Genomic DNA, 24,899 nt, shown 5'->3' on the forward strand with positions numbered 1-24,899 from the left:
TTCATCAGAAGAAGAAAAAATTTTGCAATAATTAGCTGATCGATTTTTTATTAATTATAACTGGGCGCAAAAGAAAAAAAGTAGCGAAGGAAGGGTGGAAAGGGAGTGACGATGAGGGCAGAAAGGGGGAAAGGGGAAGGTAATTGCCCCTACAACCTAAGTTGAAAGAACGTCAGGGATACGTCGAAGATCAACTTACATTCAACGTAAAATCCGGAATAAATGGAAATTAGTGAAGATATGCACGTTGAAAGTAAGTTGATTCGTGAATTGAGCATGTACAGTGGTGAACATGATTTCAACGTCGCAAACTGGCCCGTGGACGTTAGAACCAAGTTGAAAACCTCGGTGAAATTTTGACTCGGGTCATTACCGGCCGCAGGCCAACTCTGCGTTACCCTAGCGCCTGGGGCGCTACGCTCCCGTCGGTCGCCATGCGCCGACATGTCGCTTAGAAACAGTCTCTACGCAGGCATCGCCGATATAACCACGTGTTGCTGCTGTGAAGTGAATCACTGTTAAACTAGTATATAGTGATAATTAGTTAATTAGTTGCGATCGGACCATCACCCAGAGGACATCCGATCCCTAGGACAACCCATTGAGGACCAACCGAAGCCGAATCGACCCTCTATTCGAGAGATAGTCTACAGGGTGTAGATCAGGTAGAAGCGAAAAGTGAATAGGCCTGTTTTGGGGGTGATTCTGAGCAGAAAAGTCCTTTTCTACTTTTCTATCGGACGCACCCCTGCAGAGATATGGGGGTGAAAAGAACGGCCAATGGGGCGCGAGCATTGCGCGGCTCTCCGTCCGTGTGCCGCGGGTAAGCAGTGTGCGTGCTTCCCTTTCTCCTCGGGCGGACGTTCCATTCCACTAGTGAGTAAGAGAGAGAGAGAGAGAGGGGGAAAGATATTTCATGACAATCCTTTCGGGGGGGGGGAGCGCTAGGATGATTAAAAACCGATTATTATTTACCTTAGTATTATTTATTAAAAGACAAGATTCTGAAAACCGCGGGCATCACCCTTGGCGTTCCAAAGCTAATTATTTAAATGTTAATTATCTCATTATGCAATAGCCCTACAGTGTTTTGTCAAAAGATCTTGTTTAGAATTAAGATAAACTCGGGCGGTTTCAACGAAAAATAATTATCGAAAAACTCCGGCAATGATCGTGACCTGTCGGTCAACGGCCACCAGCCGAAGTCTATCACTCATCTTTGAAAAATCACCCCACTCACCTAGAGTCTATCATCGACCTTCACCGCGAAAAGTTCGCTATCGAAACTCACCGTGAAATCAACTAAATTGTACATCAACATAATTTAACTGTACATCACCTAATCAACTTGTAAAGACTGTAATAACCCGCATTGAAATTGACCACGCGTTTTAATAAATTAACAAATCGTTGTGTGTGATAATTTCCGCGAGTTAAATTCTTTACACGATCAACCAGTTTCCCTGAAATCTCCGGATCCACCCTACACAACTGTTCCCTCAACAAACATGTTCCGTGGCGGAATATTTTTTCTGTAACTCTATTCTTATTATTAATTTTTCTCAATATGCAAATACTGTAATAATGTCCAGATGCAGCGATAATAAACCACACTATCGCTAAATCTAAAATTTTTAGTTTATTTGCCGAAATGGGGAATTCCCAAATCTATTAAACGCTTTTAGTATTTATTGCGCTAATTCCCACCATTTACTTGGGTCGTTCATATTTAGGAGGGTCAATCATGTAGCGCAGACCCTACGGCCCAAACAAGGCCCGACCATCCACCTTCATTTTATGGCCATACTTCTCCCACTCTATTCAAGAATTTATGTGCAAAAGCACATTTAATAGTTAGTTCAATTTTAGTCTCCAACGTTATAACAACGGAACGAATCGGTCGCTATTTCAGTCTTAATCGAAGCACTGTAAATAGTCCGGTTATTGAATTCAAATTCCTCACCTTTAAATCAACCATCACTGTAAGACGATAAGGTTGTGAAAGTGTCTTTTGTGTTTTTTCCTTATAAATAAATAAAATTGTCACATAATAAAAACGACTTGTGCTTATTTTAAAGGTAACATAATCCAACCGTTTGATTCTTCATCCAAGAACAAACATTTTATTGGTCCTTCGAGCCGGATATTAAATCGCGAGTGAATACCTTTTGACTTTGAACTGGTCGTGGATAAAACCAGTGTACCGCAGTGAAGTGATTATCGTGTACTCTTCGACGTAACTGTGAATCCCGATATCGCAATTAACATTTAAAATCATCGTGAATAACACCAGTGCAGTGTAGTGGCATCCATTCGCGTACACACCTGTGAATTCCGATTCAACAATCATGTCTGAATTATCCGCACTCAGACGCCAACGTGGCCACATTGTTGGTACCATCACGCATCTCAAAAATGCAATCGCCAATTACAAGAATCTAGCAGCTGAACTTCAGGTTCCAGAAAAATTGCACATCGCCGCGGAAGCTCTCAAAACCAAATTTGTGAAGTTTGACGACCTCCAAGAGCAACTGGAAATTCTGGATGAATCAGAAATACCGAAAAGATTGGAAATCGAGGGTCAATATTACGAAGTTCTCGGAGAAGCAACATCCATCATATCTCCTTTGCCCAGATTCAAGAATATCAGAGATCATCAATCGGAGATTCCAGCAAGTAGTTCAGCCGCAGATTCAACCGCATCACTTCTTGCCCTCATGCGGTTGCCGGAGCTGGAAATTGTGAAATTTGATGGCGAATATGAAAACTATCGACCATTTATTGACACATTCATGTCTGGGATCAATAGCTATCCACAACTATCGAAGGTACACAAACTTCAATACTTCCGCAGCCTTCTTGTTGGGAAAGCTGCAAAGGTCATCGAAGCTCTTCCCAACACAGAAAACAATTATGAAACCGCTTTGGAGATGATTGATAAAAAATACAACTGCGAACGGAAAATCCTCTCCAGACACTGGTGGGCACTTCAAGACCTTCCAGTCATCACAAAGGAAACGCCGGAAATTCTTGGAAATTTTGTGGACACCATCAATCAGCATGTTCGTTCATTGAAGAACCTTAAGCAACCCGTGGAACATTGGGATTTGCCTCTCATCTGTTTGATTCAGTCGAAAATTAGCCCAGAGTTATTTACTCTGTGGGAGCTGAAAATCAAAGACTCCAAGCTGCCCACGTATACCAGCCTGTTGGAATTCTTGGAGAATCGCTCCCAATGCTCAGCACGAATCATGCCAACAATAAACATGGAACGTTCCAGCCACTGCAAACGCGGAAGACAAGCGTTCCTTTCTTCAGAAATAAGCTGTGTCATGTGCAAGGACCATCATAAGGTTGCAAAATGCCCGAAGTTCAAGATACTTTCACCTGAGGAACGCTATAAGGTAATAAAGCAAGCAACTTTATGCATTAACTGTTTCGGTGCTAATCATAACCAGAAGCAGTGTATCTCACGTTTCGATTGCAATCACTGCCACGAACGTCATCATACGCTCCTCCATTTCAACGATCGATCTGTACCCGGGACTTCAACGACCAAGCTCCGTTTAAAGCCTCCAGCCAAGCCCTCGACTCAGTTATCTTCGCAAGAACTCGCATGACTACAAGGGGATCATAGCATCAACACAATCAGAGGTCAGTCTTTCATTATTAATACTTCCACCTGTGATTTGATGGTAACGGCACAATTGAAAGTACTTGATCATTCGCATCATCCGAAGAGGTGTCGCGCTCTTTTGGATACTTGCTCCACCAGCAACTTCATGACGGAACATCTGGCCAATTCCTTGAAACTACCGAAAAGAGAATTTATTGTCCCAATTGGTGCGTTGAATTCAATGAACACTTCAACGAAACACCTGGTCACGGCAACTATATGTTCGCGGATTACCAACTTCAAGAAGACATTGGACTTCCTGACAGTTCCCAACATCTCATCTGTAGTTCCGGACCAACATCTTGATCACCACAGCATCAATATACCAGCCAACCTCCCATTAGCAGACCCGGAATTTTATCAACCTGGACAAATCGACATGCTCTTAGGTTGTGGTATAACGCTCTCAATGCTTGGTACAGCAAAGCTACGGTTATCTTCCAAGGATCAACCAGATTTATATTTGATGAGATCATCGCTCGGTTGGATCATCGGTGGAGAGGCTCCCGTTCGACAATCACCGGTTCTCTTCACATGTCATCTCACAAATACTGCAGATCTACAGCTCGATCTGACAAGGTTCTGGGAGACTGAAGAAGCTACATTGGAACCAAAACCCATTGAGAATGCTTGCGAAGAACATTTTTCCGCTAACTTCTCAAGAGAACCCAGTGGCAGATACGTTGTGGCGCTCCCGTTCAATGAGAAGATTGACAAGCTGGGAGAATCTCGCTCGCGAGCTTATCATCGTTTCAAGGCCTGCGAACGGAAATTACTCCAGAATCCGGAGCTTAAACTTCAATATGATGCAGTTCTCCAAGAATACCTCGATCTTGGGCATATGACTGAAGTAAACAGTCACCACCTCTCCGACCATGGTTATTATCTCCCACACCACGCTGTCTTTAAAGAAGGAAGTCTGACAACAAAGCTCAGAGTAGTCTTCGATGGATCGGCTCAAACTAACACGGGTATCTCCCTAAACGATACTCTTCAGGTTGGCCCCACCATTCAAGGCAGCATCCTTTCTCTTCTGGTGAGGTTTCGGTTACATCAGTACGTTTTAACCGCCGACATTGAGAAAATGTACCGCCAGGTACTGGTGAGGCCAGAAGATCATAAGTATCAACGGATCTTGTGGCGTAACGATGATGGTCCAGTCCGAACCTACCAGCTAAACAGGGTCACTTTTGGACTATCAGCTGCACCTTATCTCGCCATAAGATGTCTACACCAACTGGCTACTGATGAAGCCCATTAATTTCCTACAGCAGCTGGAATCATAAAACGCGACATGTACGTTGACGATCTCTTGACTGGGGCGGAAACAAGAGAACAAGCAGTAGCCATCCGAGACGAAATAGCACAGTTGGTACAACGGGGAGGCTTCAATTTACGTCAATGGGCCTCCAATGACCCCACTCTATTGGAAGATCTAGCACCCGAGGATATCAACCGTCATTTAATCATCACCGATTCTCCTACAATGAAGACTCTAGGTTTATATTGGAAATCTACGAGTGATCACATTAAGTATAAGGTGAAATTATTGGAAGAAAATAGTCCAGTGACAAAACGGGTTGTCCTCTCTGAAACAGCAAAGATCTTTGATCCTTTGGGCCTCCTAGCTCCAGTCATCATCATTGCTAAGACATTTATTCAACGGTTGTGGAAATTAAAACTCAGTTGGGATTCACCACTGCCAGATGATGTGCAAAGGGAGTGGAGAGAATTTTATCAACAGCTGCCAGCGCTGGAAGATCTGCAGTATCCACGTAGGGCTCTCTCCCAACAAACAGAGAAAATTGAACTTCATGGCTTCTGCGATGCCAGTAACATGGCTTATGGCGCCTGCATTTATGTCAGATCCATCAGCTCCAATGGCGCTGTTCAATTGTCTCTGTTGTGTGCTAAATCACGTGTTGCTCCATTGACAGACAAACCTTTCTCACCGCGACTGGAGTTGTGCGGAGCAGTCTTACTAGCCAAGTTGATGGTCAATGTCCGTTCCATCATCCACATCAAGATCCAGAGAGAGATTTATTGGACGGACTCGACTGTGGTCTTACATTGGCTACATACAGCTCCAACGAGACTCCTACCATATGTTGCCAATCGAGTCTCTGAAATTCAACAGAAGTCGAACATCGCCAATTGGAGGCACGTCAGAACTCATGAAAACCCAGCTGACCTGATATCACGAGGACAAATACCAAAGGAATTCATCAAACCCTCATTATGGAAGGAAGGTCCAGCATGGCTTCTCCAAGACGAGCATCATTGGCCTATACTCGAGCTTCATTTTCCGTCCGATCCTCCAGAGTTGAGAAAGCAGCATCCATTTCCCTCATCAACGAAATGTTTTCTGACCATCATGGAACAACGCAGTGGGAACGTACTGTCTTGGTATTCATCACTGACTAAGCTTCAGCGTATTATCGCTTACTGTCGCCGCTGCATAACCCATACCAAGGGTCCACTCACTCCAGATGAGATGACTGCAGCTCTGCACAGTATCACGCACTGGGTTCAGCAGGAAACCTTAGCTCCAGTGATTGCTGTCCTTCGCGATCAGCCCCGCGGGCAGAAGGCTGCCGCCCTAGCGCCCCTCATTAAATTAAATCCATTTTTGGATGAACGGGGAGTGATCCGTGTAGGTGGTCGCTTGAGGAATTCCAATATTCCATTCTCTCAACGTCATCCCATGATCCTGCCTAAAAACCATCATGTTACGGATCTCGTAATACACCAGGAGCACCAACGACATCTCCATGCTGGTGCCCAGGCGACACTCTGCGCCATACGACATCGATTCTGGATCCAGGATGGACGCAACAAAGTACGACACATTATTGGTTCCTGTGTCAAATGCATACGCCACAAACCACCACCAGTAAACTATATAATGGGTAACTTACCGAAGGCACGTGTAACCGAATCTCGTCCTTTCAGCAACGTCGGTGTCGATTATTGTGGGCCTTTCTTTATCAAGGAAAGAAAGATCCGCAACCGGGGACGTGTGAAAGTATGGGTATCAGTGTTCGTCTGTCTTGCTGTGAAAGCAGTACACCTAGAGATTGTCAGTGATTTGACTACCGAAGCTTTCCTGGCTGCATTCCGTCGTTTCATCGCACGGAGAGGACTCTGTGACAACATATATTCCGACAACGGGACCTGTTTTGTTGGAGCCAACAATGAACTCCAAGAAATTTACACATTCCTCCAGAACGCGGATCATCAAGAAAAAATTCAGACATTTGCCACAACAAAATCTATACAGTGGCATTTCATTCCTCCTCAATCACCGCATTTTGGAGGGCTATGGGAAGCAGCGGTCAAATCTTTCAAGATCCATCTGAAGCGAATTGTTACCAACGAACTCCTGACACTTGAACAGCTCAACACCCTGGTGATCGAAATCGAAGCAGTATTAAACTCCAGGCCTCTGACACCCCTCTCACCAGATCCTAATGACCTACAAGCACTCACCCCGGGTCATTTTTTGATCGGTGAAGCTTTGACAACTTTGAGGGGGCCCGATTTTCGCGAAACTCCATCTAATCGACTTTCAACGTGGCAGCATCTCCAGAAACTGAAACAAGATTTCTGGACTCGCTGGCATCGCGAATATATTAGCGAGCTCAACCTCAGGAATAAGTGGGCGCATGGGCAACACCACATAACTGTGGGTACTATTGTCTTGGTGAAGGAAGATAATTTACCCCCTCAACAGTGGGCCATGGGTCGAGTAGTCCAGATTCATCCGGGAGCAGATGGTGTCATTAGGACAGTAACGCTGCAGACACCCAAAGGGTTGTTAAACAGGAACGTAAGGAAACTGGCGGCTTTGGTAACGATTAATGATGAAAAAATATAATATATTGATCGTTGCACTCTCAATAGGGGAGTATGTTCCGTGGCGGAATATTTTTTCTGTAACTCTATTCTTATTATTAATTTTTCTCAATATGCAAATACTGTAATAATGTCCAGATGCAGCGATAATAAACCACACTATCGCTAAATCTAAAATTTTTAGTTTATTTGCCGAAATGGGGAATTCCCAAATCTATTAAACGCTTTTAGTATTTATTGCGCTAATTCCCACCATTTACTTGGGTCGTTCATATTTAGGAGGGTCAATCATGTAGCGCAGACCCTACGGCCCAAACAAGGCCCGACCATCCACCTTCATTTTATGGCCATACTTCTCCCACTCTATTCAAGAATTTATGTGCAAAAGCACATTTAATAGTTAGTTCAATTTTAGTCTCCAACGTTATAACAACGGAACGAATCGGTCGCTATTTCAGTCTTAATCGAAGCACTGTAAATAGTCCGGTTATTGAATTCAAATTCCTCACCTTTAAATCAACCATCACTGTAAGACGATAAGGTTGTGAAAGTGTCTTTTGTGTTTTTTCCTTATAAATAAATAAAATTGTCACATAATAAAAACGACTTGTGCTTATTTTAAAGGTAACATAATCCAACCGTTTGATTCTTCATCCAAGAACAAACAAAACATATGGTCCTTCGAGCCGGATCCCGGGATTAAATTCAGTGAAACTGCGAAAATCAACGAATAATTAGTGCAAATCAAGTGATTCAGCATAGTGAAAATCAAAGGAACGCCTCGTTGTGAACGGGTTTCGGGGTTCACACGAGCAATTCAACGGATTTTGAGAGTAATAAAATCAAGACAATAGGTGTTTGTGAGCGAAAGCAGACACCCGAAATCAAAACAACCGCACCAGGCAATACGCACGGTTAATCCCAATTCAAGGGCAACGTTATCTATCTCTCTCTAATCCGGGTTACCTTCAACGAATTATCGACACCTCAAATATCTATCAAAATTAAAATCTGTTTAATAATCTCCGGTCGGTAATTGAGAACATCAACATGTCTTCCGAGACATTGGTCGATAAAGAAGATTTGTTCGAGGATCCAGAGAACCAGGGAATCATCCCTGAACTGCTCATCACCACCGAAAAGGGTATCAACAAGGAGCATCAACCAAAGACGAATACTGGAGCTATCCCAAAGGACAAACCAGTATACCCACATATCAAAACTCGAGAGAGCTGGGCAGACATGTCAGCTCCCCTGAGTAAAAAGGAGGAGTTCCAGACGCGACTTCTCCTACGCAAGGTGGACAGCATCAAGGACATCAACAGGAGCCTGACCACATTAGCGAACAACAACGTGTCGCTAACCATAGATGAACTCGAGGGCCAGGAGCTGATAATCAACACACACTGGAGCGAGTTCCAAAAACTAGAGGAAACGGTAATCGAATTTTTACCAAATGATCACGATTTCTTTGCCCACAGCCTCCACGAACTAGCGGAAGAGCTGAAAACCGCGAGCATAGGGCTCATATATCAACTCAAGGGCCTCACCAAGCGAAGGGAACTCGCCGAGAAATCAACACCACCTACCCAATCATCACACCAATCGGGAAATCAACTGAAGAGGATCGAACTCAACACATTCCACGGCAGATACTCCGACTGGAAAAATTGGAGTGATCTGTATCTCTCGATGGTGGGGAGTGACCCCAACATACCAGGAGTGCAGAAGCTGGCTCGCCTCAAGGGCCTGCTGAAAGGGTCAGCAGCAGCACTCATCTCAACGTTCAGCGTCACTGAAGAGAACTACGATAAGGCGTGGACGAAACTCGTAAAGAAATACGAGGACCCACGACTCATCGCACAAGCTCTATTCAATCGAGTGCTCAACTTGCCGAAAATCCACAAGGCATCCTCAGAGAATCTCACCGCCAATGCAGCAGCGGCAGTAGAGACGCTGGACCAGCTGCCTCAAATGACGAAACTCACCACATCGAGACTGCTTGAGCAGATGATCATACACCTGCTGCGACAATCGCTCGACTCCGAGACCCTGAAGATGTGGGAATTGAAACTCGGAGAATGCAGAGACTTCCCGACGCTCGAGGAGTTTACGAACTTCATCGAGTCATACGCCAGGGGAATCAACTCAGGAGACAAGCTCCACTCAACTAGCACAAACAGTTCAACGCCACGATCAACGCCTGTCGCGAGCAGGAGAAGAGTAGCACACGTGGCATCAACAACGGAGAGAGCAACAGAGACATCAACAAAGGCTCCTCCGAGAAATAACTGTGCCTTCTGCACAGGAAGACACTACATCGCGAGATGCGAGAAGTTCATCGCCCTCTCACCAATCAAACGAGTCGACATCATCATCAGCAAGCGGTTGTGCTTCAACTGCTTGGTGCCACACCTACTGAGCAGGTGCACCTGCCTGAAGAGCTGCTACAACTGCAAGGCCCTAGGACAGGAAAAACGTCACCATACTCTACTCCACGGAGGCCACGTGGAATTAATGGAAGACGCTGGGCAGCTGAGGAAGTTCAACCTGGCAACACCAGCGCCCACACCAGCGGCAGAGGAATCGAGTGAGTGAATTTCAATTACCATTTCACAACTCGTCCTCTGTCTCACTGATCCATATCACCAACAGCACATCAATTATCGAAATCAATGGATTCAACGGCCACTGAGAGGATTTACGCCCCCCTGAGTCAAGTCGAAGAATCAACTCAACAGCAGAGATCAACTGCAACTGTGAACCTCAACAATCAACGGATCAGTGCGCAAGAGAACATCAACGAGAATCAGAAATCACCAGCCATCAACAGTAATCAACGGCACTCAACGCAACCATCTGTGCTGCTAGCCACGGCGCTAGTAAAAGCAGCATCATCACGAGGATATCTGATCGACGCCAGGGTGCTAACCGATCAAGGCTCAGAAATATCGTTCATCACCGACAATCTAATTCATCAACTCCACCTGAAACGAGCACATTCAACGCTCGAACTAATCGGAATCGGTGGAACAACTTCAGGGACCACGAGAGGAGTGGTGCCAGTCGTGCTGCACTCAACGATTGGAAATCAACAAGTTGAAATCACCGCACACATCTTGAAGAAACTCACCACACGACTGCCATCATTCTCATGTTCAACGACGAGGATCGGCTCACTACAGGATCTTCAACTAGCCGATCCAGATTATCTAAAGCCTGGACCAATCGACATCATTATCGGATCAGACAACTATGGGCGGAGCATCAAAGAAAAGGTTATCAAATCGACATCAACTCAACTAGTTGGCCAACAAACAGCATTTGGTTGGATAATATCAGGTCCAATCAACTGCCAAGGCTGTTCACCGAGAATCTCCTTAACTGCAGTACGGAGTTCCGCGAACGAACAGCTACTAGAGCTTCTCCAAAAATTCTGGGTCCAGGAAGAAATCAACAATGCAACGGAGTGTCATGAGCTATCACCAGAGGATCACCAGTGCGAGATGCACTTTCAATCGACGCACTCCAGAGACGAGACCGGGCGCTATGTTGTGAGGCTCCCCCTGAAAACCTCAGCAACAGCCCTCGGTGACTCGAGGCTCAAAGCAACACGTCAACTACACTCGGTAATGAGACGCCTACAAAAGGATGAGGCGTACTCAGCCCTGTACAAGGCCTTTATCAGAGAGTATCATCAGTTAAATCACCTTCAAGAAGCACCAGAGACTCCAGAACCCTCACCAGCCTATTATCTACCGCACCACGGGGTTCTGAGAGACGATGCCATCACCACGAAACTACGAGTCGTATTTAACGGCTCCAGCGCGAGCTCAACAGGAATCTCATTGAACGACATTCTCTATTCTGGAGGAAAACTGCAAGTGGATGCAGTCAACGTCCTCACATGGGTGAGGAAACATTAGTTCGTTTTTGGGACAGACATCGTGAAGATGTTTCGCCAAATTCGGGTTCATCAAGACGATTGGGATCTGCAACAAATTTTGTGGCTCAACGAAGACCATGAAGAGATCACCTATCAACTGACCACAGTCACCTATGGGCTCAACTGTTCACCATGGATATCACTAAGAGTCCTTCAACAACTGGTGGAGGATGAAGGTCACCGCTTCCCAGCAGCAGTAGAGACACTCAGAAACGGTCGCTACGTAGACGATATCTACGGCGGTGCCGACTCCATCGATCAACTAAAAGAAATCGCTACTCAACTACAAGGACTTTGCGAAGCCGGTGGCTTCCCACTCCAAAAATGGAGCAGCAACTCACCAGAAGCTCTTCAACAATTAGGCCTCTCCCCACAGAACTCAACAGTGCATTTCGAAGAAGCAATCACCAAGGTCTTAGGTCTTTGCTGGCAGCAATCAACCGATACATTCAAATACAAGGCCAAGAACTTCACCTCAAAGACGTTCACCAAGAGATCAGTGCTATCAGAGATCGCCCAAATCTTTGATCCACTGGGATTCATCGCTCCAGTTGTCATCCTTGGCAAAATCTTCATCCAAAGTCTATGGAGATTGAAACTTAAATGGGATGATCCCTTGCCGACGGATTACGTACGACAATGGAGGAAATTTCGAGCGGAAATCAACGAGCTAGATAAGATCTCAATCCCGAGATGGGTCAGACTGTCAACAGAATCGATCAACATACAACTCCACGGGTTCGCCGATGCATCCAAATCGGCAATGAGCGCAGTAGTCTACATCAGATCAAAGAAACTCAACGAACCGACCTCAACAATCATCGTATGTGCAAAAACGAGGGTGGCACCACTCAAGGAAATGACCATCCCTCGCCTCGAACTCACCGCTGCACTACTGCTCACCCGCCTTGCAAAGACAACTCACCAAATGCTAGAACTCAACAACGTGGAAACTCACCTCTGGTCAGACTCATCTGTTGCTCTGGCGTGGATAACCAGTCATCCCTCACGCTGGAAGGAATTTGTCCACAACAGAGTAGCAGAAATCCAAGAGACATTGCCAGAAGCAACATGGAGGCACATCAGTGGAAAGGAAAATCCAGCAGATTGTGCCTCAAGGGGGATCTCAACAAATCAACTCATCGAACATCCACTCTGGTGGTCAGGACCTGACTGGCTTAATCTAGAGCCAGACCAGTGGCCACAATCAACAATAGACGTCCCTGCAGAGGTCTCAATGGAAGCGAAACCCTCACCAGCTCATCCAGTCGCAGCTGAGGTCAACGTCAACGCACTAGCAGAGTTGCTAGACAGATACTCAACACTATCAAAAGTGCTGCAAGTGTCAGCGACCATCAGCAGGGCAATGAATAGGTTCAGAAGGCAACCAACACCTCAGACACCAGTCCTCACACCTGACGAACTCAACAAGGCTCGGCTATTCTGGGTAAGACTAACACAAAAACAATTCTTTGCTTCAGCAATAAGGACCCTCAGGAGAGACCATCAACTGCCAACGGGACATCAACTAGCCAAGATGACTCCATTCCTAGACGAGCTAGGAATCATGAGAGTCGGAGGACGACTCAGAAACGCTCAACTAGACGCTGACGAGATGCACCCCATCATACTGCCTCGCCAGTCGCGACTCACCACACTGGTCATCAACGAAGCTCACCAACGAGCACTCCACGGAGGAACTCAACTCACGTTGGCAATCACCCGCCAAAAATACTGGATAATTGGCGACAGTGGCACAGTTCGATCCCACATCCTACACTGTGTCATCTGTACCAGATATCGGGCTCAACGAGCCCAACAGCTGATGGGACAACTTCCCACAGCAAGAGTATCACCATCAAGAGCATTCCTCCACACAGGGGTGGATTATGCTGGTCCAATGCCCATACTTAAGTGGAGACCAACAAATGCTCAACCAGCTGCGGTGCACATCGCAGTCTTCGTCTGCCTGAGCACATCAGCAGTGCACCTGGAGCTGGTCACGCGTCAAAGCACAGACGCATTCATCGCAGCATTCAAGAGATTCACCGGGAGAAGAGGAATCCCCCAAGTGATGTATCGTGACAACGGAAGCAACTTTGAAGGAGCTGCTGGAGTCCTACATCGATTATACAACGAGGAATCATCAGAGAATCAACAAATCCAAGCTGCACTTGCCACAAATGGAACTCGCCGGAGCTTCATCCCACCACGAGCACCCCATTTTGGTGGCAAATGGGAAGCAGCGGTGAAATCAACGAAACATCACCTGAAACGTACGCTGAGAACAACGACACTCACCTATGAAGAGCTCAACACCATCTTGATCCAGATCAAGGCCTGCCTAAACTCCAGGCCGATTTCACCAATGTCTGATGACCCAGACGACGCTCACCCCAGGACACTTCCTGATAGGTGAGCCACTTCAACTGATCCCAGAGCCATCCTACTTGGATGACAATCCATCCAAGATGCATCGGTGGAACGTAATCACCCAGAAAATTCAACAATTCTGGTCAAGATGGTCAAAAGAATGTCTTCAACGATACCTGGCCATCTACAAGTGGAATCAACGCCAGGAAAATATCAAGGTTGGAGACATGGTGCTAGTGGTGAACGAAAACTTTCCACCAGCAAGGTGGCCACTAGCACGAGTCACCGCAGTTCACCCGGGAGACGACGGACTCACCAGAGTGGCGACTGTCAAAACAGCCTACTCAGAAGTAGCCAGGCACGCGGACGGTACGCCTAATCCAGAGAGGTACCAAACACGAGTCAGCACCTGGGATCGACCCATCACCAAACTCTGCCTGCTACCAACAGAACAACTACAAGAAGATCAACAAGAACTTCAAGAGGACTCCCAGGAATCACAGGACTGAGAGATATCATCAAACAAGAACTCAACCCACCAGAAATCAACTCAGAAGCTCAACAGTCAATCAACAGAATAAATTCACCACCTCCGAAGGTGAATTGCCCCCGGGATGTTTAGAATTAAGATAAACTCGGGCGGTTTCAACGAAAAATAATTATCGGAAAACTCCGGCAATGATCGTGACCTGTCGGTCAACGGTCACCAGCCGAAGTCTATCACTCATCTTTGAAAAATCACCCCACTCACCTAGAGTCTATCATCGACCTTCACCGCGAAAAGTTCGCTATCGCAACTCACCGTGAAATCAACTAAATTGTACATCAACATAATTTAACCGTATATCACCTAATCAACTTGTAAAGACTGTAATAACCCGCATTGAAATTGACCATGCGTTTTAATAAATTAAGAAATCGTTGTGTGTGATAATTTCCGCGAGTTAAATTCTTTACACGATCAACCAGTTTCCCTGAAATCTCCGGATCCACCCTACACAACTGTTCCCTCAACAAACAGATCTTTTGATGTGAAACATCTATAGGCGCACTCCTAAACCGAATCGTTGGCGTGGCGATACTTGCCGTGTCGAGCAATCGCCACGCTATACTAAGGTATGCCTATCTATATTCTGTGTAGTAGAGTGTACGGTGTGGTTTCTCACTCAGTTCGACGTTGTTGTTTACTACGGTAAACATAACCTGCGTTTTATTTAATTTTTCATTTTAATTTTTGACAATAAAATATGTGTGACAGTGATAACTCAGAAGATCAAAGTGATCAACCTTTTGCAAAGAAAGTGAAACTACACTATTGTATACTACCAAGTCATCAGTAAGTAGATCGTATTTTTCAAGTCTCCATAAATGTAATTATTATATTTTTATATTTAATTAATTATATTCATATTAATCATATTAATAATTTATATAAATTATATTAATATTATCTTCAATTAAGTATCCTTTTATTATTCATGAAGGAATTAATATAGAAAAATTTATTAATAAAATTTATATTTGCAAATCTTTAGTCATATATTGCAATAATTAACTAAGATTTGAGTTCATGAGTATATTGAAGCCACACTTAAAATTTTTTTTTTTTGTGTATTTTAATATCATATTGTTTTAAATATTTCAGTTCCCAACAATCATCACAAGGATCACAAAATATTATTATTGAAACTGGACGCCACCCTGATCAGTTAAACACAAGGCATACTATCAATGTTGTGTAAGACTTTATTAATCGAATAGTACCAGACTATTTTAAACTATTGCATCTATTGCAGATATGTGTTCTTCACATGTTAAACTACAAGACGGAAGTGAATTAATTATGATTATAATATACATTTCACCTAATAACAAAATGGATCATATCATTTCATTTTTACATGAAAGGTTATTTCCTTATAGTCAAACAGGTTCAATAATTCTTAAAACGAATAAACATAAACTGCCATTATTTTTAGCTGCATATTTCAATGTAAATTTTGCAAGAGCTCAATCATTTAGTTATCATCGACCAATCGTCACAGTAATACCGGCAGAGGAAAAATCGAATATAACTATTATTGAAGCCACAGATGAAAATATTTAAATTGTGGCAAGTTGATACTAATATCGGATTTTTATATCATGTAAATAAATGTTTATTAAATAAAGTTACCATTTACTGTAAGAATCTCGTAATACTTCATTTTTTCATTAGGCTATATTTAATTCCTGTAATAATATTATCTTTTATGCATATTACTTGTACACACACGATGTTTCACATCTGCCAGGCGTCCCATGACGGCTCATTTTTTTATTGTAAATTTAATTTACAACAAGAAAGGTCTCTTGACAAAATCCTGTAAAAGAGCCTCTTATCGAGATAATTAATAATAAACAATCGAGGTCAAAATTCCGAGGGGATAGATCGCGATTTTCGCGGAATCCGGAGCAATAACCGCGTTATCTTGATTATCACGTAAACAAATGGATTTACGGCCTTTTGTCACAAGACATTTTTTGCAGAGAATAAAATTGTCTCGCAAAAAGATCGTCTTGACAAAATGTTGTAAACCCATTGCTTTACAAGATAATTGTCAGAGGAGATGGCTGGGGATTTTCCCGGATTCGGTAGCAATAAACGACAAAAAGTCGTAAATAGTTAGGGACTCTTCTAAAGCTGAGGTAGTTACGGTATTTGGTTAACTGCCTGTCGTAAAGGCCCATGTGGAAGGGACGCTGTGTCGCACAGCTTTACGACTTGATCTGTTGCCGCGCGCGAAAAAAAAAACGGTTTTCCCACTACCGGTATAGATTGTTGCTGACATGTGGCACGTTCAAGTCCAAATTTCCCATCTGTGGACGATGGGACAATTGAACGAGAGGAACAGGCCATTTTCACTCATAAAAATTATTATTTTATACTTGACAGGGAAAATTTTTCCACGGATTTTTCCAAACCGTCAATATCCCTCAAGACGTCTTCCAAGACAGAGCTAGTTTTCGCGGTTGCTTGGTCCTATAAGATTCTCGTCTAAACAAGAAAAAAGTGCGGTGTTATTAAATTGATGTCGGAGAATGGCAAAGTTTAGTGCAGTTGAATATGCGGATATGGTGACCATTTATGGTATAGCAAGGGGTAATGGATCTAAAGCGTCACGGTTGTACGCGCAACGGTACCCTGATCGAGTGGTTCCTGAGGCACGAACATTTCGAAACGCCCTGCAACGCCTCCGAGAGGGTAATATTCTTCCGCGACATGGCGGCGAAGGGCGTGCAAGACCTAATGCTGGGGTACGAGTGGAGGAAGCAATCCTGGAGGCCGTGGAGGAGAATCCGGAGCAATCCATTCGGGGGATCGCGGCTTCCTTAGGAGTTCCACACAGCACGGTGCATAAAGTTCTGCAGGAGGAAGGGGTTCGCCCCTGGAAATTCACCCCGGTCGAGGAGTTAAAGCCCGAGGACCTCCCCAAGCGTTTGGCCTTCTGTAGATGGCTCCTCGACAGGAGTGAAGAGCCAAACTTTCTTCGAAACATACTGTGGACGAACGAAAAACTTTTCGCGAAGAAGGGGATCGTCAACCAGCACAATGAGCATCATTGGGCGGTTGAAAATCCTCGGCTCGCGAAATGTTCAAACTTCCAATATCGCTGGGATACATTGAATGTCTGGGGAGGAATCCTCGGCGATGAAGTCTACATACACCATCTTCCAGGACGTCTGGACGTAAGTATTCCCCATAGTCAATACTGCGTTTCATGTTGGACTTCGATGTCTAACCCAGTATGACAGGTTTCTACTAATAATTATTTGTTTTTTGGCAGGGAGGGAACTATTTGGGATTCCTGCGGGAGCGGCTTGCGCCGATTTTTGGTGATGGTCCGGCCTCCAGGGATGTCTGGTTCCAACACGATGGAGCACCAGCACATACCTGCGTACCGGTCATTGACAAGCTCAATGAATGGTTCCCCCAGCGGTGGATTGGGAATCGAAATGACCGGGACAGGGCCGGACGACGAGCACCACCCGTTGCGTGCCCCCGCGTTCTCCAGACCTTACCCCACTCGATTTTTTCTTGTGGGGTACTCTGGAGTCGCGCATGCACACTCACCACCGCGCGAATCAGGAGGAAATGGTTGCGCTGCTGCACGCAGCAGTCGCAACTATTACTCCTTATGAACTGGAGCGAATGAGGGCCAATTTGCTGAAACGTGCCCGACTGTGCCTCGCTGCTGGAGGTGGACACTTCGAATATAGATTGTAGTCCACCCAAAAAAAAAAAATCGGCCCTCTTTTTCCCTATGTAATTAAAAATGAAATTTACAATAAAAACAAAATTTACAAAAACACAGTAGGCCTTTTTTCCGTTTATTGCTCCCTATTCCCGATTGCTCCCCATTTTTTTCCGAGAAATCCTATTTTACACATTAATTATCTTATCGAAAAATCGCGTAGATGTCTTAGTTTAATAATTAATCGCGGATTGTTGTTTAAATTTCAAATCCAATTATTACATAAACAAATGGATTTACGGGATTCCACCAGGAAACATTTATTGTAGAAAATTTGATTCTCTGCAAAAAATGTCGTGTAACAAAAGGCGGTAAATCCATTTGTTTACGTGATAATCAAGATAACGCGGATATTGCTCCGGATTGTGCGAAAATCGCGAGCTATCCCCTCGGAATTTTGACCTCGATTGTTTATTATTAATTATCTCGATAAGAGGCTCTTTTACAGGATTTTGTCAAGAGACCTTTCTTGTTGTAAATCAAGATACGCGAGAGCGTATCGGCCAAGTTGACGTTTTAGGCCCGTGTGACGTCATAGGCCGATGCTGTCGCGTATATATAATATACACGACACAACTACTCCCCGAATGGTTTTAATTTTTTTTCTCGTTATATGAAAATTTCTCGCGAAATTCGTGCATAGTTATATTATATAAGTTGACTATGAGCTTTCTAATGATATTTTTATTTCTTGATAAACAATAATAAATAAAAATATCTGCCCATAGCAACCATCATAATGTAATATTTTCGCGATTTTATTTTCTCAGCGTTAGACTTGTACGTCAAAGTTGGCAACAATTATAATGTATGCAATTTCCTCTTCCTCCCCAAGGTTACTAGATAACCAGGTTGGCACAGTACATGTTCCGATGATAAATTCTGTCGCTGGGCTCATTCTAGGGGGAAAATGACGGGACCAATCACAATCGACGTTAAATCGGGAAAAAGGCCGATTCACATCGCGCGCCCAGCGACCGACTACTGTCCCAACCTCGGTTATCTAGTACCTGCGGTCTTTCCCTTTTACCGCGGTTACCGGTAGCGCGGGAAGCTAGTAATGCTGCCAGCGCTACCGGTAACAGCAGGGAAATTGAAAAAATCATTAAAACCGTATAATGGCCGTTTATTTTCTTTCACTGATTTCTTTTACATTTGTTTTAGTAGTTTAGATGCTTTTCAGCATAAAAATAAGTGACAAAAATCGATTGAAAAAAATGATACAAACAGAAATAACAAATAACAACATTATTAATTAGTAAGAAAATCAGTGAATCGAAATGAAATGGAAAAACATCAAACTTCAATGGTTTTATCTAATTATTTTCAATTATTTAAATGATTAGATAAATTATGAAGCCGGCTGACAGAAAATCTAACCTATACAGATGAGGTTTCTTTGTGAGCCGTTTGCATAATGTTGTTATTGGGGAAATGATTAGTTAAAATCATTAAAAAAATTAATATTCGCCTTTTATTTTTTGTCACTGATGTTTTTAACTTTTTTTAAAATAATTTACATGCTTTTCTGTATAAAAATAAGTGAAACAAATGATGCAAACAAAAATAGCAAATAAAAAAATTATTAATTGGTAAACAAATCAGTGAAAAGGAAAGAACAATCAGTGAAAGGGAAGAACATTAAATTTCAGCGACTTTGTCTGATCATTTTTATTATTTGAATGATTCGATAAAATCAGTGAAAATAAATAGTAGGGAAAAACATCACATTTTAATGATTTTGTCTAATCATTTTTAATTATTTAAATGATTAGATAAAATTATTTCTGAATGATGATTTTCCCTTCCATGTTTCACTGATTTTGTTGCTTATATTATTTTGCAAGTGATTGTTATGCTTTGCAAAAATGAGTGAAATCCTATAAAAAAAATCACAAAAAAACTTTTGTGCAAAAATTTCGCCAAGTTGACATTTTATTGGCTGATCCTATTTTCCAAAAAAAAATGGTTACTTTTGTTTACAAAAAAAACTTAAAATAAAAAATACGCCCAGCACATCGTTCACAATTCATATTGGTTAGAGGAACCTGATATCTCAAGTGAATGAATCCAGGAACATTTATGAATAGCAAATCGCCATTCAAAACGCTAAACAATAAAACGCCCTCTGCAAATTGTCGGCTCAAGTCTGATCAATGAGTCTGAAACACATAAATGATACATATGCTCATATGTCCATGTGTGAGCAGACTTTAACATATCTGTGGTTGCTAAACTGGCCATCTTGAAAAAACAAGCGCCACCAACGGTAACTAGCGTCGCCAATTGCCAATTCGATTTTCAGAAAAAGGTCCACTTGGCGCGCCCGGCATTTTATGTATACTTCAGAAAATAAAAATTGTATGTAAGTGAGTAGTTACTAGATAGATGGGTGTCGAACTTCATGTAAAGTAAATGGTAACTTTATTTAATAAACATTTATTTACATGATATAAAAATCCGATATTAGTATCAAGTTGCCACAATTTAAATATTTTCATCTGTGGCTTCAATAATAGTTATATTCGATTTTTCCTCTGCCGGTATTACTGTGACGATTGGTCGATGATAACTAAAGTACGTTACAAAAGTATTGGATGAAACACCATCAAGATATCTCACAAATCTATTGTTGTTTCATATTTGGTAGTAGATTCTTTTGGATCGTTATTGATTTGCCATTGAAATTCTTTTTGAAGAAATGTCATTAATGGCATTGATTCAGCTCTTGCAAAATTTACATTGAAATATGCAGCTAAAAATAATGGTAGTTTATGTTTATTCGTTTTAAGAATTATTGAACCTGTTTGACTATAAGGAAATAACCTTTCATGTAAAAATGAAATGAGATGATCCATTTACTTATTAGGTGAAATGTATATATTACAATCATAATTAATTCACTTCCGTCTTGTAGTTTAACATGTGAAGAACACATATTTCCAATAGAGGCAATAGTTTAAAATAGTCTGGTACTATTCGATTAATAAAGTCTTACACAACATTGATAGTATGCCTTGTGTTTAACTGATCAGGGTGACGTCCAGTTTCAATAATAATATTTTGTGATCCTTCGGATGATTGTTGGGAACTGAAATATTTAAAACAATATGATATTGAAATACACAAAAAAAAAAAAATTTTAAGTGTGGCTTCAATATACTCATGAACTCAAATCTTAGTTAATTATTGCAATATATGACTAAGGATTTGCAAATATAAATTTTATTAATAAATTTTTCTATATTAATTCCTTCATGAATAATAAAAGAATACTTAATTGAAGATAATATTAATATAATTTATATAAATTATTAATATGATTACTATGAATATAATTAATTAAATATAAAAATATAATAATTACATTTATGGAGACTTGAAAAATACGATCTACTTACTGATGACTTGGTAGTATACCATAGTGTAGTTTCACTTTCTTTGCACAAGGTTGATCACTTTGATCTTCTGAGTTATCACTGTCACACATATTTTATTGTCAAAAATTAAAATGAAAAATTAAATAAAACGCAGGTTATGTGTACCGTAGTAAACAACAACGTCGAACTGAGTGAGAAGCCACACCGTACACTCTACTACACAGAATATAGATAGGCATACCATAGTATAGCCTGGCGAATGCTCGCCACGGCAAGTTTCGCCACGCCAACGATTCAGTTTAGGGGTGCGCCTATAGATGTTTCACATCAAAAAGATGTCTTGACAAAACACTGTAGGGCTATTGCATAATGAGATAATTAACATTTAAAAAATTAGCTTTGGAACGCCAAGGGGGATGCCCGCGGTTTTCAGAATCTTGTCTTTTAATAAATAATACTAAGGTAAATAATAATCGGTTTTTAATCATCCTAGCGCCCCCCCCCCCCCGAAAGGATTGTCATGAAATATCTTTCCCCCTCTCTCTCTCTTACTCACCAGCGGAATGGAACGTCCGCCCGAGGAGAAGCACGCACACTGCTCACCCGTGGCACACGGACGGAGAGCCGCGCAATGCTCGCGCCCCATTGACCGTTCTTTTCACCCCCATATCTCTGCAGGGGTGCGTCCGATCGAAAAGTAGAAAAGGACTTTTCTGCTCAGAATCACCCCCAAAACATGCCTATTCACTTTTCGCTTCTATCTGATCTACACCCTGTAGAGAAGTAGGAGAGTTGCAGGGGGCTGGTCCCGCCGTATGAAGGACGGCGGTGCTCCATATAGTGGGCAGGAAAGGTGAATGGAAGAAATGGCTAGGAGCCGGATAGCTCAGTTGGGAGAGCACCCGATGCATAATCGGAAGGTCCCGTGTTCAAACCCCGGTCTGGACTATCCATTTTTTCAGCAATTTTTCTTGCAAAAATCATATGGAGAATTATCGTGTTCCCCTTGCTACCTCATCCAAAATCCTATCCAAAGATTTCCTTTGACGTCACAAGAAATGTGGAACGCTATATAAACTTCCCGTCTTGATGATAAAAATGTTTGCCGTATGAAGGACGGCGGCGCCACGGGTTAGCCGAGCGGGGACCCGTGGCGTTCCCGTGGCCCGTGGTGTGGCCATTTCTTCCATTCACCTTTCCGCCTTTTTATCATCAAGACGGGAAATTTATATAGCGTTCCACATTTCTTGTGACGCCAAAGGAACCCTTTGGATAGGATTTTGGATGAGGAGGGAAGGGGAACAGGATAATTCTCCATATGATTTTTGCAAGAAAAATTACGGAAAAAATGGATAGTCCAGACCGGGGTTTGAAGCCGGGACTTTCCGATTATGCATCGGGTGCTCTCCCAACTTTTTTTTTTTTTTTTTTTATAAAAAGAACGTTTATTGACCAGTAATAACACATATGGAGAATACAATGCATAAGTAAACGCACTCAGCAACTTATTTCTATATCTTTTGGACGGATTCCTCGTACTAGGACCTTTGGAATCGATTTACTAATGATTATATCATCTTCTAACTTCACAAACCTTGCTTTGATAGTTGGTCTTAAGGGATATGGAAACGCTAGTATCATGACTAGCTATATTGTCATTGCTAGTGAGCCCAAAAATGGTCATTAAAAAGGCACTTACATGGTTTTTCTTTTATTTTGATATTTAGGAACTAAAATAACAATAAATAAATATAAACATAAGGTGTGTGAATAAGTCTTTCCCGTTTTTTTTTCAAATTTTGAGCCTTTATTGTGAAAAAATGGTTACAAATGAATTATTGTGTTTGGGGAGGTTCTAATCTTTAGGGTGGATGTGGGTGAAGAATCAGGTGAAGGATCTGGCAGGATTAATCCGGGTGAAAATTAAACTCGCTGTTCACTTTTGTATAAAAGTTTAATGGGGCCACGTGCCACCAAAGTCAAAGGTTTACACAATTATTTATAATCAAATTGATGATGTACTGATTCAGTTCTTTAAATGTTCGACACACAATTGTTTAACACTGTTGGGTAACTTGATAAGGAAATCCTCCTTATATCTCTGATGGAGATGTACTTGGGGATTCACTTGGGTGATGTACTGGGATAGAATTAGGAGATGTTCTTAAAGATTTTACGCGTTACTGCACTCGATGGCTGTCCACGGTAGACTGGGGCGAGTGTTTGGGCTTCCGGGGTCAGCTCGTGAGCCTAGTGACCCCAGGTGTCGCTGCTGACCTTTTGGCCTGACCGGGGGCCTTCATTACGAATTTGACGTTGAACATTCGCGTTTCAAACAATTGAAAGTATTGGCCATCGCTAGCTACAACTTTTTCCCATCTTTCTGGCAACATACGAATCCCGTTGCGAAAAAATTCGACCGGTTTGGCCTCTATCCAGTCATCCACCCATTTTTTGCCTTCCTCGTAGGAATGGAAGTGCTGGTCAGCCAGGTCATGTGTCATCGATTTGAAGAGATGGTAATCAGACGGAGCAATGTCTGGACTATACGGCGGGTGGGGTAGGACTTCCCATTTGAGCGTTTCTAAGTATGTTTTCACCGTCTGTGCAACATGTGGGCGAGCATTGTCATGTTGCAAAATAACCTTTTCGTGCCTGTCGGAGTATTGTGGCCGTTTTTCTCGCAGTGCACGGCTCAAACGCATCAATTGTCGTCGATAGACCTCGCCTGTGATCCTTTCATTCGGTTTTAGAAGCTCATAGTAAACCACACCTAGCTGGTCCCACCATATACAGAGCATGAGCTTGGCGCCATGAATATTTGGCTTGGCCGTCGATGATGATGCATGGCCGGGTAGTCCCCATGATTTTCTTCGCTTCGGATTATCGTAACGGATCGACTTTTCATCGCCAGTCACGATACGATGCAGAAAACCCTTTCTTTTATGTCGCTGAAGCAGCTGTTCGCAAGTGAAAAAACGCCGTTCGACCTCTCTCAGCTTCAGTTCGTACGGCACCCAATTTCCTTGCTTTGGGATCATTCCCATGGCTTTCAAACGCTTGGAAATGGCTTTTCGGTCAACTCCCAATGCTTCAGCCAGTTCTTCTTGCGTTTGACACGAATCTTCATCAAGCAAAGTCGCCAATTCTTGATCTTCAAAGATTTGCGGCCGCCCGGAACGCTCCTTGTCTTCCACGTCGAAATCACCACTTTTGAAGCGTCGAAACCATCCGCGAACACTTGAATCATCGACACAACCTTCTCCATAAGCTTCCTGACGCAATCGATGCGCCTCGGCAGCAGATTTCTTCAAATTGAACCAATAAAGTGAAACTTCCCGCAAATGACGTCGACTCGGCTCAAATTTCGACAT

General features: G+C 42.8%; 4 protein-coding genes across 4 annotated transcripts; all 4 read left to right on the forward strand.

The window, feature by feature from the left end:
• The first annotated feature begins 3,692 nt into the window (after positions 1-3,692).
• On the forward strand, positions 3,693-4,937 carry LOC135171568 (uncharacterized). The gene has a single exon (XM_064138197.1). It carries the CDS (start codon positions 3,693-3,695, stop codon positions 4,935-4,937), a length of 1,245 nt encoding a protein of 414 aa, XP_063994267.1.
• Positions 4,938-4,970: 33 nt separating this feature from the next.
• Positions 4,971-8,450, forward strand: LOC135171569 (uncharacterized). The gene is made up of 4 exons (XM_064138198.1): positions 4,971-7,526; positions 7,828-7,930; positions 8,156-8,239; positions 8,386-8,450. The coding sequence occupies exons 1-4, from the start codon at positions 4,971-4,973 to the stop codon at positions 8,448-8,450; spliced, it is 2,808 nt and encodes a 935-aa protein (XP_063994268.1).
• Positions 8,451-10,206: 1,756 nt separating this feature from the next.
• LOC135171570 (uncharacterized) lies at positions 10,207-11,457 on the forward strand. Its single transcript, XM_064138199.1, has one exon. It carries the CDS (start codon positions 10,207-10,209, stop codon positions 11,455-11,457), a length of 1,251 nt encoding a protein of 416 aa, XP_063994269.1.
• A 27-nt stretch (positions 11,458-11,484) lies between these two features.
• LOC135171571 (uncharacterized) lies at positions 11,485-13,896 on the forward strand. Its single transcript, XM_064138200.1, has one exon. The coding sequence runs from the start codon at positions 11,485-11,487 to the stop codon at positions 13,894-13,896; it is 2,412 nt and encodes an 803-aa protein (XP_063994270.1).
• Positions 13,897-24,899: the final 11,003 nt, after the last annotated feature.

Source organism: Diachasmimorpha longicaudata, chromosome 20 (genome assembly GCF_034640455.1).
Source record: "Diachasmimorpha longicaudata isolate KC_UGA_2023 chromosome 20, iyDiaLong2, whole genome shotgun sequence".
Taxonomy (NCBI): Eukaryota; Metazoa; Arthropoda; class Insecta; order Hymenoptera; family Braconidae; genus Diachasmimorpha; species Diachasmimorpha longicaudata.